At 39.2% G+C, this 15789-nt stretch overlaps 2 protein-coding genes and 1 non-coding gene across 7 annotated transcripts in view; 2 read left to right on the top strand and 1 right to left on the bottom strand.

Annotated features, from left to right (window-relative positions):
- The window catches only part of PHC3 (polyhomeotic homolog 3), an 86710-nt gene extending 85314 nt beyond the window's left edge, over positions 1-1396 (top strand). The window contains exon 18 of the transcript XR_007477372.1: positions 217-1396. The gene's annotated coding sequence lies outside the window, so the exon portion shown is untranslated. The remainder of the gene's footprint in view (positions 1-216) is intronic.
- The window catches only part of GPR160 (G protein-coupled receptor 160), a 31122-nt gene continuing 16537 nt past the window's right edge, over positions 1205-15789 (bottom strand). For 3 of the 5 annotated variants that reach the window (XM_033429553.2, XM_004270567.4, XM_033429554.2), the window contains exons 2-3: positions 7626-7740; positions 1205-2634 (exon numbers count right to left, since the gene is read on the bottom strand). In XM_033429553.2, coding sequence (XP_033285444.1) covers positions 1546-2562 — 1017 coding nt within the window. In that variant the 5' untranslated portion in view covers positions 2563-2634; positions 7626-7740 and the 3' untranslated portion in view covers positions 1205-1545. Of the gene's footprint in view, positions 2635-6446; positions 6729-7625; positions 7741-9606; positions 9641-15789 lie in introns of those variants that run through there. The other 2 variants (XM_049709798.1, XM_049709799.1) reach the window with 2 other exon arrangements.
- LOC117201612 (small nucleolar RNA SNORA40) lies at positions 11027-11151 on the top strand. Its single transcript, XR_004483653.1, has one exon. It is a non-coding gene; the product is annotated as a small nucleolar RNA SNORA40 (small nucleolar RNA).

The raw sequence follows: 15789 nt of genomic DNA, 5'->3' as shown, positions 1-15789 counted from the left end.
ATTATCCAGGTTTAAAATCTGCAGAGAGGGTAAGTCTTTACTTATTAAGTAAAATATATTCTTAAGTATCTCAGTTCCACATATGGCCAATTAGAAAGCCACTACATTCAGAAGGAAAGTAACACAGAGAAGTAGAGTAGGTTTGTACATTGACAAATTAGACGGGATCTGTGTAGCTTAACTCACAGAGTGATTTCAGATTTTTCTGCCGTTTAGATTGCTTCACTCCAGTAGTTCTCAACCGGGAACAGTTTTGCCCACTGAAGGGAGTACGGCAGTCTCCGGAGACGTTGTGATTGTAGTGACTGGGAAAGGAGGTTCTACTGGCACCTAGTGGATAGAAGGCAGAGATGCTGCCAAACGTGCTGCAGCACACAGCACAGCTCCCCCAACGTAGGGTTATCCAACAGAAAACGTCAGTAGTGCTGAGGGTGAGAAACCCTACCTTCACACCATGGTACGTCGCCCATGTGATTACGGGTTGTCATGCAAATATATGACAGATGATAAGTTACAACTGAAGATGGATCTGTTATGTCAGGGAAGAGACCTAGTCACCACTCCCAGTTCTGTAAGGTGAGCAACCAAAACTTTTCTTTTAGGAATATTTGCACTAAGAACAGAGATATATTTTTTTAAGTTAAATGAATTTATTTTTTTTTTCATTTACCATTTTAACCACTTTATTTTTTAAAAAGAATTTATTTATTTATTGGCTGCGCTGGGTCTTCATTGCTTCACGTGGCCTTTCTCTCTAGCTGCGGCAAGCGGGGGCTACTCTTCATTGCGGTGCGCGGGCTTCTCATCGCGGTGGCTTCTCTTGCTGTGGAGCACGGGCTCTAGGCGCGCGGGCTTAAGTAGCTGCCTCACATGGGCTCAGTAGTTGAGGCACGCAGGCCCTAGAGTGCACAGGCTGCAGTAGTTGCAGCCCACGGGCTCTAGGGTGCGCAGGCTTCGGTAGTTGTGGCTCGCGGGCTCTTGAGCGCAGGCTCAGTAGTTGTGGCGCACTGGCTTAGTTGCTCCGCGGCATGTAGGATCTTGCCGGACCAGGGCTCAAACCCGTGTCCCCTGCATTGGCAGGCGGATTCTTAACCACTGCGCCACCAGGGAAGTCCTAAAATTAGCTAAATTTAAATTGCACTAATCTTTCCCCTTATGTTAAAGAATATTTACACCAAATTATTTAAAGAAAACAATCTTGATATTCTTGCTCTAAGTGTAATAAAAATGTTTATTTAAATTTGAAAAGTTGGCAGTGAATCGCAGATTTACCTAACAGTTTGTATCCAGTAGTTTTCTGGGTAACACAAATATCAGTATGGTCAACAGGTATAAATATTTCTTATTGGAAGTATTTTGTTAAAAAAAAAAAACAATAATATCACAATCCCAAAAAGACATATTCTGAAAAGGTATGAAAGTTTGGGATGTGGGGGAGAGCTTTCAGTTCAGTTCATTCTTTATATGTCCCAAGTCATCATTCTTTCCCATTTGTAAAATTATAATTCTTGTAGCTGTTAGTTTTAGTTTTAACATGGCAACATGTCAACAAATTATTACTGATATAGGCTTTTCAATCTGCTCAAGATTATGAATTGTAAGTGGAATGAAGCAGCATTTCCAGTTGACAAATGGATCCACAGGTAATGCCATGTTTCTAAAATTAAGTTTGTGACAATTAAACCAAAAAACTGTAGCAATGAGAAAACTATTGACAAAGTACAACCACGGAATGTTCATCTCGATGTACGCTGGAATCTGTACTTTAAGTAAAAGGATAATTATTTGAAGTAGTACAAATGGTAACCAGGTACCAAGAAAACAGATAATCAACTTGGGCAAGAGTGTTTTTTTAGAGCTCACAGTATAACTACAGTGGGATGAAAAGGGAAAATATAGGACAGTCTCATTCATATAGGAAGTTATCCTAACAGCCTGTACCAAGGTAATAACTTCTGACCAAGAGGTTATAAAAGCCATAAATAAAATCATCACCATGGAAAATGACAGCCAGTAACTCTGAATGCTGATGTAGAAAGGACACTGATAAGAATAAACATTCTGTACCTTCAGGCTTTGGTAGATAGCTGGATCTCCCAAAACATAAGTAAGGACTGAAATCCAAATTAAAATAACTGCAAAGAAATAAAATACTTTTTGACACTTAAATGGAAGCTTGGTGGCTTTACAGAAATTCAGGTAATAATCTATACAAGCTGTCAGAAAAACTGGATAATGCAAAAAGCCGTAAGTAAAAGAAATAATTTGAGTAAATAGGCAGATGTGGTATTTAGTAAACCTAATGCCTAAAAGTACAAAATCCCTGAAATAGGATATAATGGAAATATTCACCAAAAGTAGAAGATCAGTAAATGCTAGTGAAATGCAAAAATATTCCATAAAATTTTGATGGGTGTTTTTTCTTCTCATTCCTAGTGTGAGGATATTTAATAATATTTTCCCAAGTGTAATCAAGAATAACAGACAGTTACCATCTAGGGGCTGATTTGTTTGATGTAGCTGGTACTGAAAAGAGCAGTTCTCTGAAGTAAGAGCAGTCATTTTTTTTTTTTTCAGTTCAATTTCAAAGGCCTGCTGCTACAATAAAACAGTGCTTCACTTTATTTTCCATCCCTGCAAAGAAAAGTGAAAAGAAAACCTTGATGTTATCTTGATGCTATCACTGTTTTAAAACTTTACAAAGCAAGCACCTCATCTCAAAAATCTATTTTAATCCAATCATTTCCCCAAATAAACATATTTCTTATACTTAGAATACAGAATATGATCAAGAATAATTAATGTGTATACTCTCGTCATTCTTTGAGACCCAGATGGTCCAGAGCTCTCAGATCTATAACCAAACTGTTTTATATAAATTACTAACTTCTACAGAAGCACAGGTTTTAATAACTTGTTGAAAAAAGGTAGAAAAACAGAGCCAAAATATAGGCTTCTACCAGAGCCAAAATATAGGCTTCATATAGCTGATTCACTTTGCTGTACAGCAGAAACTAACACAACATTATAAAGCAACTATACTCCAATAAAAATTAATTTAAAAAAATGACTGAAACACTCTTAGAAATACATCTACTGTAAAAACAAGCCATGTTTTATGTCATCCAATTTTATAACTGAAGAGCTGGGAATAATTCAGAAAAAAGGCATAGAAACTCTGTGTAGCACTAGAAAGAGGATCTAGGATACCTGATTTTCACTCCCTTACTCTCCTAGAAAGAGAATAGTTCCTTGGAAATAAAAACTGAGGTCCTTCTTTCCAAAAATCTGGAAGGTTCCTGCATTAAGTCATGACATAATCATGAGATCATTCTACTATTAACTATGTTGTGAATAAGATATCACATTGATGGTTTGAATTTTCTCCTTTGGGAAAAAAACATTTAGCAAGTTTGACTTCTAGAAATAAAATACATTCCAAGAAAATACAAAAATATATATATATATAATATAGATTATAATATATATATTATATATAATATCTATAATATAATATATATATATACATAGGCTTCAAATAGCAGCCTGATAGGAATACTCAGAACAATCCACTGATAGCTGTTGACTCAGTCCCACTCTGACACCAGACATTACCCGTTTTTGTCTTTCTGTCCGTGAAATTTAGATAATGCTTATGAGGCCCCTTTAGTATATCTGGTTTCAGATCTTTTTAGCTGCAGGATCATCATTCAAATAAATCTCTGAAGCTCAAAGATATAAAACAGACGGTTCAGCTGAAAATCATGAAAATATTGGTTGAGGAAAAAGATTCATCAGGTGTAGCATCTGGAGAGATGAAAGAATACAGGGAGGCAGTAGGGATACCTGAGAACGTTAAGAATTGCTAGGTAAGGGCAAACGAACAGGAGCTGAGCTTGAGTGATAAATGCATTCAAAGCAGGAAAAAGATGATGAAAGGGAAAGTTCAAAGAGAAAGAAAGCAGGAAAGGATGGAAGAAAAGGAAGGAAATTCAAGAAATTTAGCCTTAAAAAAGAGAAAAACCCACACAAATTTAGCCTTAAAAAAAAAAAAAAAACACAGTTAACCCTAAGTTGTTTCTGCAGGACTGTTCAACCAGTGTTTATAACAGCAAAACAAAACCCAAATAATAACAAAAAACCTACCCATGAATGTCAACAATTAGGGATGCATTAAAAGTGATACATCCTGGGCTTCCCTGGTGGTGCAGTGGTTGAGAGTCCGCCTGCCGATGCAGGGGACACGGGTTCGTGCCCCGGTCCGGGAAGATCCCACATGCCGCGGAGCGGCTGGGCCCGTGAGCCATGGCCGCTGAGCCTGCGCGTCCGGAGCCTGTGCTCCGCAATGGGAGAGGCCACAACAGTGAGAGGCCCGCGTACCGCAAAAAAAAAAAAAAAAAAAAGTGATACATCCTTGGGGCTTCCCTGGTGGCGCAGTGGTTAAGAATCCGCCTGCCAATGCAGGAGACACGGGTTTGAGCCCTGGTCCGGGAAGATCCCACATGCCGCGGAGCAACTAAGCCCGTGGGCCACAGCTACTGAGCCTGCGCTCTAGAGCCCGTGAGCCACAACTACTGAGCCCATGTGCCACAACTACTGAAGCTGATGCTCCACAACGAGAAGCCACCACAGTGAGGAGCCCGCACACAACAACAAAGACCCAACACAGCCAAAAATTTAAAAAATTAAAGTAAAAATAAAGTGATACATCCTTACGATGTACTATTATGCAGCCATTAAAAATGTTTCTCGGGGGCTTCCCTGGTGGCACAGTGGTTGAGAATCTGCCTGCCAATGCAGGGGATACGGGTTCGAGCCCTGGTCTGGGAGGATCCCACATGCTGCGGAGCAACTGGGCCTGTGAGCCACAACTACTGAGCCTGCGCGTCTGGAGCCTGTGCTCCGCAACAAGAGAGGCCGCAACAGTGAGAGGCCCGTGCACCGCGATGACGAGTGGCCCCCGCTTGCCACAACTAGAGAAAGCCCTCGCACAGAAACGAAGACCCAACACAGCCAAAAATAAATAAATAAATTTATTAAAAAAAAAAAAAAAGTTTCTCGGGATAGGAAGACTTAGTTTTCACTCTACCTTTTCTATACTTATTAAATGTTGTTATGCCTTGTGGTTTTGTTACATGTTAAAAAAAAAAATACCATGATAAATTTCCACAGTATGTTTACTTAAGTGAAATGCAGGATAAAAAATTATGCAGCAACATGTCATCTAATTTTTTACAGATATTATACATGTATAGAAAGAGACTGAAAAGATACATATCAGGTTATTAATATGGTAGTATTATAGGTTTTTCTGATTTTCTCAAACTTTACAGAAAAAAAAGTAAGGGAGTATCAAGTCTGAAAAGTAAAAAAAACAATTTGCCTACAGGTAACTGATGATTAATTTCAAGGAAGTAGTGAGGATACTGTCTGAGGGTAAAGAAAAGAGAGGGAGAGGGCCACCAGTTCTGTTGACAGAATGAACCCTAAGTTGACAAAGAGTCTCTCCTAGTTGAGAAGAGAATTCAACTCTCTTCAACTAGGCCAACTTTTGAGCTTCTGTATTTGTCTTTTCATTGTCCAGTTTTAGCAAGAATATTGCTAAGTCGGTTTAGGCAGGATCTCCCACTCTCAATATCTGATCTCTCTTAATATCTGACCAGGTTCCTCATCCCCATCATCCTTTAGTTTAGCTGATGTCTAATCACCTTGACCTGCCTTCAGCAAGAATTCTGGTAGGTCAGTTTCACCAGAATCCCCTCTTAACCCCTGATGTTTCCTTGGTAACAGTCCATTCACTGACCTGACCCCCACCTTCCTCCTTGGGTATAAATTCCCCCTTTTCCTTGTTGTACTTGGAGTTGAGTCCAGTCTCTATACCCCCCCAACCCCAACTGCAAAATCTCATTATTGTGGTCCCCACACCTATTGCAGTCATCTTGAATAAAGTCTGCCTCATTGTTCTTTAACAAGGATCATAAATATTTTTTTCTTTAACATATTCTCATGGCCATCAATGTACCTTGTCATTAGCTAAGTTATTAAGACACACAAATAATGTATCTATTTACACACACATGTATATGTAAAGAGTTATAAAAAAGCATCCAATACCTATTTTCATAACTATAGGTTATAAAAGAACAAATGAAACAAGTTCTTTTGTACGCTCAATTTTTTCCCTATACTCAAATATACTATATAGTTTAACTTTTCCCTCTCAGAAAAAGTTCCATTCCAGATTTGATATACAGGGGCACAGAATCATGGCTGCCACCTTGACAAACACTACTGGCCTTGGATAAGGAAACCTGGGTGGAATGGTTAAGACCATATGAAATCCTTGTGCCAAGGAAAAAAACAGGCTTAGTTTTAAATAGCAAATGTTGGTTCAGAATGGGGGTGGGGAAGGGAAACGATGTGGGTTCATATTTATAAAGACCCACTTATTAAAAAAGCATGTTTAGGGCTTCCTTGGTGGCGCAGTGGTTGAGAGTCCGCCTGCCGATGCAGGGGACACGGGTTCGTGCCCCGGTCCGGGAAGATCCCACATGCCACGGAGCGGCTGGGCCCGTGAGCCATGGCTGCTGAGCCTGCGCGTCCGGAGCCTGCGCTCCGCAACGGGAGAGGCCACAGCAGTGAGAGGCCCGCGTACCGGAAAAACAAAACAAAACAAAACAAAAAAAGCATGTTTAGGATAAAAGAAAGGATTATCAGTATAAAATGACTGTACCCTTTACAGTCCTATCCAAAATTAAAGCTAAGGAATCGTACTTAAGTAAGCGACATCCAAGGGATGTTTCCTCAGTTTCCATTTCACCACTGACTCTCCCAGGGGAGCTGATTGGAAGGCCAGGACAGCAGGCCTGTCCCTGCAGGAGGGAAGCAACCCTGAGTGTCTCCCAGGGGCCAAGGAAGCGAGTCGGGGGCAGCGGGTCAGCCACAGCCACCGAGGCACTAACCAAGAACCTCTTCAGAAGAAGATGGGGAGAAAGAAGACAACAAATCTGAAATGGAATATGCAAGAGAAACATAAAGCTGGAAGAAACTTCAGAGACAAGGCCTAGGGAAGATATGCAACTTGAGGCAATAAAAAGCAGTCAGAGGGACTGTATGGAAAAATGTATGTTGGAAAATGAGGTTTTGGTCGTTTTACAATGGTTCCTGAACACCATAATCATGGAAACCAAGGAAAACTTTCTTAGATGAAAATGTTAAACCCTACTTACTCCATAAACCACTGAAAGTATTCAAAATTCCACTATTTTGTTCTTTAAAAAAACCTCCCTGTAGAAGACAAAAAGCCTTTGATGGGCTACCCGTCCTCCAATTTTCCCTTGAAAAATGTTCACATTAACCTATTGGGATGCAAAGATTTATGAAGATATGATCCTTTTCCTGCATGATGTTTTAAACTACTTATGAATCAAGTCATGCTTCATATACAATTCAAGAAGTTAATGTGCAGGTCCTTTTCAGGGCATCTTTGGGCTTGCTGTGTGATCTGGCCAGTTTAGAAGTATTAGTAGGGCCTGAGGGAAACAAACCACGACTTCTTTTCACTGACCCAGTCTCTGCTTTTCCACTTATAACCCAATTAATTCTTAACAACACACCACACTTACTTTGCTTTCTCCAGTAGGTCTTTCTTAGCTGATCTTCCTATTTTACTTCAGTTTTACTGCCTTTAAGTATCTCACTTCTGGTTCCTGGCATACCAAAATGCCATGTGAATAAGCTCTGTGTGAAAGATAGAAAATAAAATAACCGTCATTAATAGCCACCTAAATAACTGGAATTCACTGTAACTGCCTCCAGATCTCTGCTTAGAGAAACTGTAACTATTTGTAGGATTACGGCAAGTAACTTCTTTTTTCCAGCAAAAGGAAGGAAAGGGATACTTAGATTAAAAGTCACCAAAGACCCTGAGATATGGGTGCAGATAACATGGTATCCGTTTATAGAAATACTGCCTACATTGCAGTTTTCACCCACAGGTTCAGAGTCTAAACTAGCAGCTCTCAAACTTTCATTTCAGGACCTTTTGACACTTGGTGCATGTTAACGTGAGTAACATTTTTTAAAGTGAAAAATTACTCTGTTTTCCCAAACAAAAAAATGGAGTGAGCAGAGTGGCACTGTTTCACATTTCACAAATTACTGTAGTATCTGGCTCAACGGCAGACAGCTGGATTCTCATCTATAAAATCAGCTGTGATATCACACATGTAGCTTTTGGAAAATCCACTGTACATTCATGAGAGTTTGAGAGTAAAAAAGAAGTATATAACTTCATAGCATAATTACAATCAAATAGTTGTGTTATGCAATCATAGAAAAGTTTCCTAGCAAAACCATCTGCATTAAACAATAGGATGGGAAGACGAGCACAGTTAACGTTCTGGTCAACCATTACACAGAAAATGGGATTAGCACTGTAGCTGGATTTGCTGAGCCTCACAAGTGAAGAAAGCCTCTGGGAGAAATAATGTATTGAGCCTTGTCCAGGGATTTTATGTGCCTTTTATCTAATCCTTACAACAATCATGAAGGGTAGATATTATTTTTTTGCATGAGGAAATGCTCGGGGGTTAACAAGCTCATTTCCCTAGGATGTGTGACTGCTAAGCGTTGAAGCTTGAAGTTCAACCTCAGGTTTCATTTCAAAGCTCTTCAGTAAGACACAATTATGGCTCAACTCACAATTGGAAATGTAGAAAGGGATCCAATTTATGTATATGAAAGAGCTTTCCAAATAAGAGTGACTGTGCAGATTACTGGCACCCAAAGGATCCCATGAGAGCCCCTTCAGTGTTCTCTTCCCCTGCCACATGGAATAAACAGGATGTGTTCCAGACAGTACAGCTCAAGACAGTGGGACCTCTGTCAATCTGGTCCTTGAGTGACTGTGTGGAGCAGTGGAGCAAAGTCCCAGGTGATTCAGAATGGATGTACAGTGTAAGCAAGAAATAAAGTTTGTTGTATCAAGCTGGAAGGGTTTTGTGATTATATGTTACGGCCTATCCTGATGCATAAAATTCCTTATAATTCTCTGTACCCTTAACATTTCTTTAAGAATTAGCATGTATTATTTATATTATCAGAATTTATAAATCTACAGTAGAAAAAAGAACTTTGAAAAGCAGCAAAACAAATATAAGAAAACCAGCAAAAGCAAAATTCAGTTTTAATTTCCACTACATTAATTGCTCTTGACTGTATCGTTCTGAGATTCTTATATTTGCCTGTATTGGAAAATAAGGTCTTGATTCAGTGACCTGAATTTCCGCCTTAAGAAAAAGAAGAGTAAGGGAATTCCCTCATAGTCCAGTGGTTATGACTCCACGCTTTCACTGCTGAGGGCCCGGGTTCAATACCTGTCAGGGAACTAAGATCCCACAAGCTGTGTGGTGCGGCCAAAAAGAAAAAGAAAAAGAAGAGTAAATTAAACCCTAAAGTAAGCTAAAGGAAGTAAGCTAAAGAACAGAAGACAATGGAATTTTAAAAACAAACAAAAATAACAAAAAAACACAATGAACCAAAAGCTGCTTCTTTCTAAAACCCAGTAAAATTGTAAACCTCCAACCAAACTGAGAAAGAACTTACCAAAATTAGGAGAGAGAGGACCTCAGCACAGATCCTATAAACATTAAAAAGATAATAGGGGACTATTAAGAATAATTTTATTCTGGGACTTCCCTGGTGGTGCAGTGGTTAAGAATCCGCCTGCCAATGCAGGGGACATGGGTTCGGGCCCTGGTCTGGGAAGATCCCACATGCCGTGGAGCAACTAAGCCCGTGCACCACAACTACTGAGCCTGCGCTCTAGAGCCCGCGAGCCACAACTACTGAGCCCCCATGCCACAACTACTGAAGCCCGTGCGCCTGTTACAGCCCATGCTCTGCAACAAGAGAAGCCACTGCAATGAGAAGCCCCTGCTCCCTCCAACTAGAGAAAGCCCGCCCGCAGCAACAAAGACCCAATGCAGCCAAAAATAAATATTTTTTAAAAAGAATAATTTTATTCCAATAAATGAGACAACTGTGATGACCCACAAATTTCTGGAAAGACATGGACTACCAAAACTCAAACAAAAAGGTCCCTATTGAAGAAATTGATTTTGTACTTAAAAACCTTCCCACAAAGAAAATTCTAGGCTCAGATGTCTTCACTGATGTATTCTGCCAAACATTTAAGGAAGAAATACCAAGCTTAAAGAGAACAGAAGAGAGAAACACATTCCAACTCATTTTACAAGGCCAGAATTACCCTTATAACAAAACCAAAGACATTTCAAGAAAACTAAATTACAAAGCATCATCCCTTAAGAATATAGAGGCAAAAATCCTTAATGAAAAAATTAAATTCATTAATATATGAAAATAATAATATAATCTAATACACCCCACCGTTTATGCAATCTTGGTTTAACATTAGAAAATCGATGTACTTCATCATGTTAACAGAATAAAGGAGAAAAACTATATGATCATCTGAACAGATGTAGAAAAAGCATTTAACAAAATCCAACATGATAAAAACTCTCATGAAAACAAATAATAGAAGGGAACTTCCCAACCAGATAAAAAGCATCTATGAAAAACCCACATCTAAGCTCAAATGATGAAAGAGTGGGCTTTTTCCTCCTAAAATCAGGAACAATGCAAGGATGTCCAGCCTACAACCCCCCTCAACATTTTATTAGAGGTCCTAGCCAGTGCGGTAAGTCATTAACAAGAAATAAAAGGCCTGTAGTCTGTAAAGAAAGAAGTAAAGCTGTCTTTAATCATGGGTGACATGATCATGTACTTAGAAAGTCTGAAACAAGAGCTACAAAAGGTAACAAGTGAATTTAGCAAGGTTGCGGGTTAATTTTTTAAAAATTGTATTTCTGTATACCAGTGATAAATAATTGGAAAATGAAATAACATTTGCCATAGCATCAAAACTATGGAACATTTAGGGATAAATTTGCCAAAGCACAGGCAAGCACAGTATTCTGAATATTTTAAACATTGCAGAAATGGCACTTGTGTTTGCTTTTGTGTAATTCGTGGACAAAGACTTACAGACAGATGCAAAAATAAATCCTCCTTTGTAACCCAGAGCTCATTCTTCAGTATGAGTTTTGATACAGAAGAAGGAACATGATACTTAAAACAGGTTCAAGTGATGGGGGTATTTACAAGCATAAAGGTTGCTTCCAGGACTATAAAATTGATAATTTAAAAGCATAAGATATAAGGGAAATTATCAGCTATACTGATTTAGTACCCTAATTTTAATGTTGACATGAAACAAAGATGGCTTCTTTTTTAAGGCTTGTATCTTGAGAACACAGTGTCTGGACTTTAAAAAGGTACTGGCATAAAGGAAACACTCCCATTTACCATTGCAACAAAAAGAATAAAATACCTAGGAATAAACCTACCTAAGGAGAAAAAAGACCTGTATGTAGAAAACTATAAGACACTGATGAAAGAAATTAAAGATGATACAAACAGACAGAGAGATATACCATGTTCTTGGATTGGAAGAATCAACATTGTGAAAACGACTATACTACCCAGAGGAATCTACAGATTCAATGCAATCCCTATCAAACTACCGATGGCATTTTTCACAGAACTAGAACAAAAAATTTCACAATTTGTATGGAAACACTAAAGACCCTGAATAGCCAAAGCAATCTTAAGAAAGAAAAACAAACCTGGAGGAATCAGGCTCCCTGACTTCAGACTATACTACAAAGCTACAGTAATCAAGACAGTATGGTACTGGCACAAAAACAGAAATATAGATCAATGGAACAGGATAGAAAGCCCAGAGATAAACCCATGCACCTATGGTCACCTTATCTTTGATAAAGGAGGCAAGTATATACAATGGAGAAAAGATAGCCTCTTCGATAAATGGTGCTGGGAAAACTGGACAACTACATGTAAAAGAATGAAATTGGAAAACTCCCTAACACCATACACAAAAATAAACTCAAAATGGATTAAAGACCTAAATGTAAGGCCATACACTATAAAACTCTTAGAGGAAAACAGGCAGAACACTCTATGACATAAATCACAGCAAGATCCTTTTTGACCCACCTCCTAGAGAAATGGAAATAAAAACAAAAATAAACAAATGGGACCTAATGAAACTTAAAAGCTTTTGCACAGCAAAGGAAACCATAAACAAGATGAAAAGACAACCCTCAGAGTGGGAGAAAATATTTGCAAACGAAGCAACTGAGAAAGGATTAATCTCCAAAATATACAAGCAGCTCATGCAGCTCAATATCAAAAAAGCAAACAACCCAATCCAAAACTGGGCAGAAGACCTAAATAGACATTTCTCCAAAGAAGATATACAGATTGCTAACAAACACATGAAAGGATGCTCAATATCACTAATCATTAGAGAAATACAAATCAAAACTACAGTGAGGTATCACCTCACACCGGTCACAATGGCCATCGTCAAAAAATCTACAAACAATAAATGCTGGAGAGGGTGTGGAGAAAAGAGAATCCTCCTACACTGTTGATGGGAATGTAAATTGATACAGCCACTGTGGAGAACAGTATGGAGGTTCCTTAAAAAACTAAAAATAGAACTACCATACGACCCAGCAATCCCACTACCAGGCATATACCCTGAGAAAACCATAATTCAGAAAGAGTCATGTACCACAGTGTTCATTGCAGCACTATTTACAATAGCCAGGACATGGAAGTAACCTAAGTGTCCATCAACAGATGAATGGATAAGGAAGATGTGGCACATATATACAATGGAATATTACTCAGCCATAAAGAGAAACAAAATTGAGTTATTTGTAGTGAGGTAGATGGACCCAGAGACTGTCATACAGAGTGAAGTAAGTCAGAAAGAGAAAAACAAATACCATATGTTAACACATATATATGGAATCTAAAAAGAAAAAAAAAAGGTTCTGAAGAACTAGGGGCAGGACAGGAATAAACACGCTGATGTAGAGAATGGACTTGAGGACACGAAGAGGCAGAAGGGTAAGCTGGGACAAAGTGAGAGTGGCATGGACATATATACACTACTAAATGTAACATAGCTAGTGGGAAGCAGCCACATGGCACAGGGAGATCAGCTCGGTGCTTTGTGTCCACCTAGAGGGGTGGGATAGGGAGGGTGGGAGGGAGAGGCAAGAGAAATGGGGATATACGTATATGTATAGCTGATTCACTTTGTTATACAGCAGAAACTAACACACCATTGTAAAGCAATTATACTCCAATAAAGATGTTAAAAAAAAAAAAAAGGTAGTGGCATAGCCCAATGATATGTACTGTTCTAGGGTGTGATAGCTTAGGAGTAATCTGATTTCAACTTAATGCATGTTTAGAGGGTGTCTAAAATTCAGAACCAGTCAGAGCCGTCTCCTCTGACCCTAAACATGGTCCTAAAGTAAATTGCTTGAGGAAATTGGATCCCAAATATTACAGATGGGGAATTTTTAAAGTGTGTCCCTATTCTATGGGAGATCAAAGAAGGTGACCTAGAAGAATTGTGGACTGACTGACATGACAACTGTGGACTGAGCAAAAGTTCTTTTTGAAAGGGCTATCTTATCTTGAAGATTATGACTCAAACCTTGGAGGAACTAAGTGACTGGCAGTGGAAGGAATCAGAACATGTGAAATTCCTTCAGAATGTATTGACCTAAATAATTTTGCCTGTTTTATACAATTTTAAAAAAAATCCTTTACACTTACAAATAAATAAATAAAATATTTAATAAAACAGAAATTAAAGAAGATCTAAATCCATGGAGACATATATGATGGATTGTTAAGACTCAGCCAGTTTTTTTTGTTGAAATTGGCAAGCTGACTGTACAATTTATATGGAAATGTAAAGAACCCAGCAGAGCCAAAATAATTTTTAAGAGCAACAAAGTTGGCGAACTTACACTACCTGATTTTAAGACTTGCTATAAAGGTATAGAAATAAAGAGGGGGTATTAGCATAAGGATAGTCCTATAAATCAATCAAACAGAAGAGAATCCAGAAGTAGACCCACATATTTATGGTCAATTGATTCTCAACAAAAGTACAAGGTAATTAATGGGGGAAAGGATAGTCTTTTCTAAAAACGGTGCTGGAAACCATAAGGGAAAAATTAACCTTAACCCTTACCTCACATCATACACAAAGTAAACTCAAAATGGATCATAAGGCTAAATGTAAAAGTGAAACTGAAATTTTTAGAAGAAAACAGGAGAAAATCGTTGTGGTCCTAGGTAGATGTATTAGTTCCCTAGGGCTGCCATAACAAATTACCACCAGGTAGTCAAAAGAAAAGAAATTAATTTTCTCACAGTTCTGGAGCCCAGAAATCTGAAATCAAGGTCTCAACAGAGCCATGCTCCCTTTGAAGGCTCTAGAGGAGCATCCTTCCTTGCTTTTTCCAGCTTCTGGAGGCTCCTGGCATTGTGGCTTGTGACAGCATAACACCTATCTCTGCCTCCATCTTTACATAGCCATATACTGCCAAATTCTCCTCCATAGGGACTGCTGACCATTCTTTTTTTTTTTTTAATTAAAATTTTTTATTTATTTATTTTTGCGGTACGCGGGCCTCTCACTGTTGTGGCCTCTCCCGTTGCGGAGCACAGGCTCCGGACGCGCAGGCTCAGCGGCCATGGCTCATGGGCCCAGCCGCTCTGCAGCATGTGGGATCTTCCCAGACCGGGGCACGAACCCATGCCCCCTGCATCGGCAGGCGGACTCTCAACCACTGCGCCACCAGGGAAGCCCTTGCTAACCATTCTTGAATGATGGTTTAACGTATTAAATTCTAAGTTGAAGGTATGTACTCTTTTGTATTCTAAGTGTTATCGTTAATGAGAAATCTGTTGTCAACTGCTGTTTCTTAGAGGTATGGCAGAAACAGTTAGTGGTTTTCAAAACCTGTGCTCTCTTCTCTTCCTGAAGCCCACAGGGGACCTATATTTCCCAGTCTCCCTTGCAGTGAGGTATGGTCACATGACTGACTTTTAGCCAATGGGATGTGAGCAGACATGATAGTAGCCCTTTCTGGGCAAAGCTCATTCCGCCTTCCTACGGGCAACCAGAGCAACTCTGCAGGACACATGGTGAAGGCAGCCGGGCTACCATCAGCCGGGTCCCTGAGTATACAGGGACCCCCAATGCCCTGAAATATCCGCCCAGGACTGTTATATGACAGCAATAAACTTGTACTGAATTTGAGCCACTGTATTTTTTACCTATTTTTACAGCATTTTAGCCTATCCTACTTAATACAAAATACTTCTAATTGCTTCTTTTTCATATCCCTCCCATCTTGCTGCCTTTATGTTTCTGCTTCTCTTTCAAAATTTTTATCCACTGTAAGCCTTCACTGTATGTTTTGCCTACTTCTCAGCCTCCTAAAAGTATCCTTAGCCAGAGCACTGACTTACGAGATGTGGTACTGTGCACATACTCGTATTATAGTCATTGATGGCTCAACTACCTTGTGATTCATCACGGCCCAGGGGCTTGTTCTGCCAGACTAGGCACAGAGCCAATCATTCTCCGATCTGAACTTCCTGCTTACAAAATTAGCCTTCATTTGACATTGTCCAGTTTGTTAAGTACCTAATTTATCCAGGTTATTTTGACTTCTGTTTCCAGTATTCTGGCACACAAATATATACACAATACATCAGTAGTCATAAAGTTTATTTAATGGGACTGGGTCCCAGACTGACCTCTGAAGGGTTAACTGGTAAGCGCTATCCTGCACCAGCACC

Source organism: Orcinus orca, chromosome 5 (genome assembly GCF_937001465.1).
Source record: "Orcinus orca chromosome 5, mOrcOrc1.1, whole genome shotgun sequence".
Taxonomy (NCBI): Eukaryota; Metazoa; Chordata; class Mammalia; order Artiodactyla; family Delphinidae; genus Orcinus; species Orcinus orca.
This window is presented reverse-complemented; position numbering and strand designations above follow the sequence as displayed.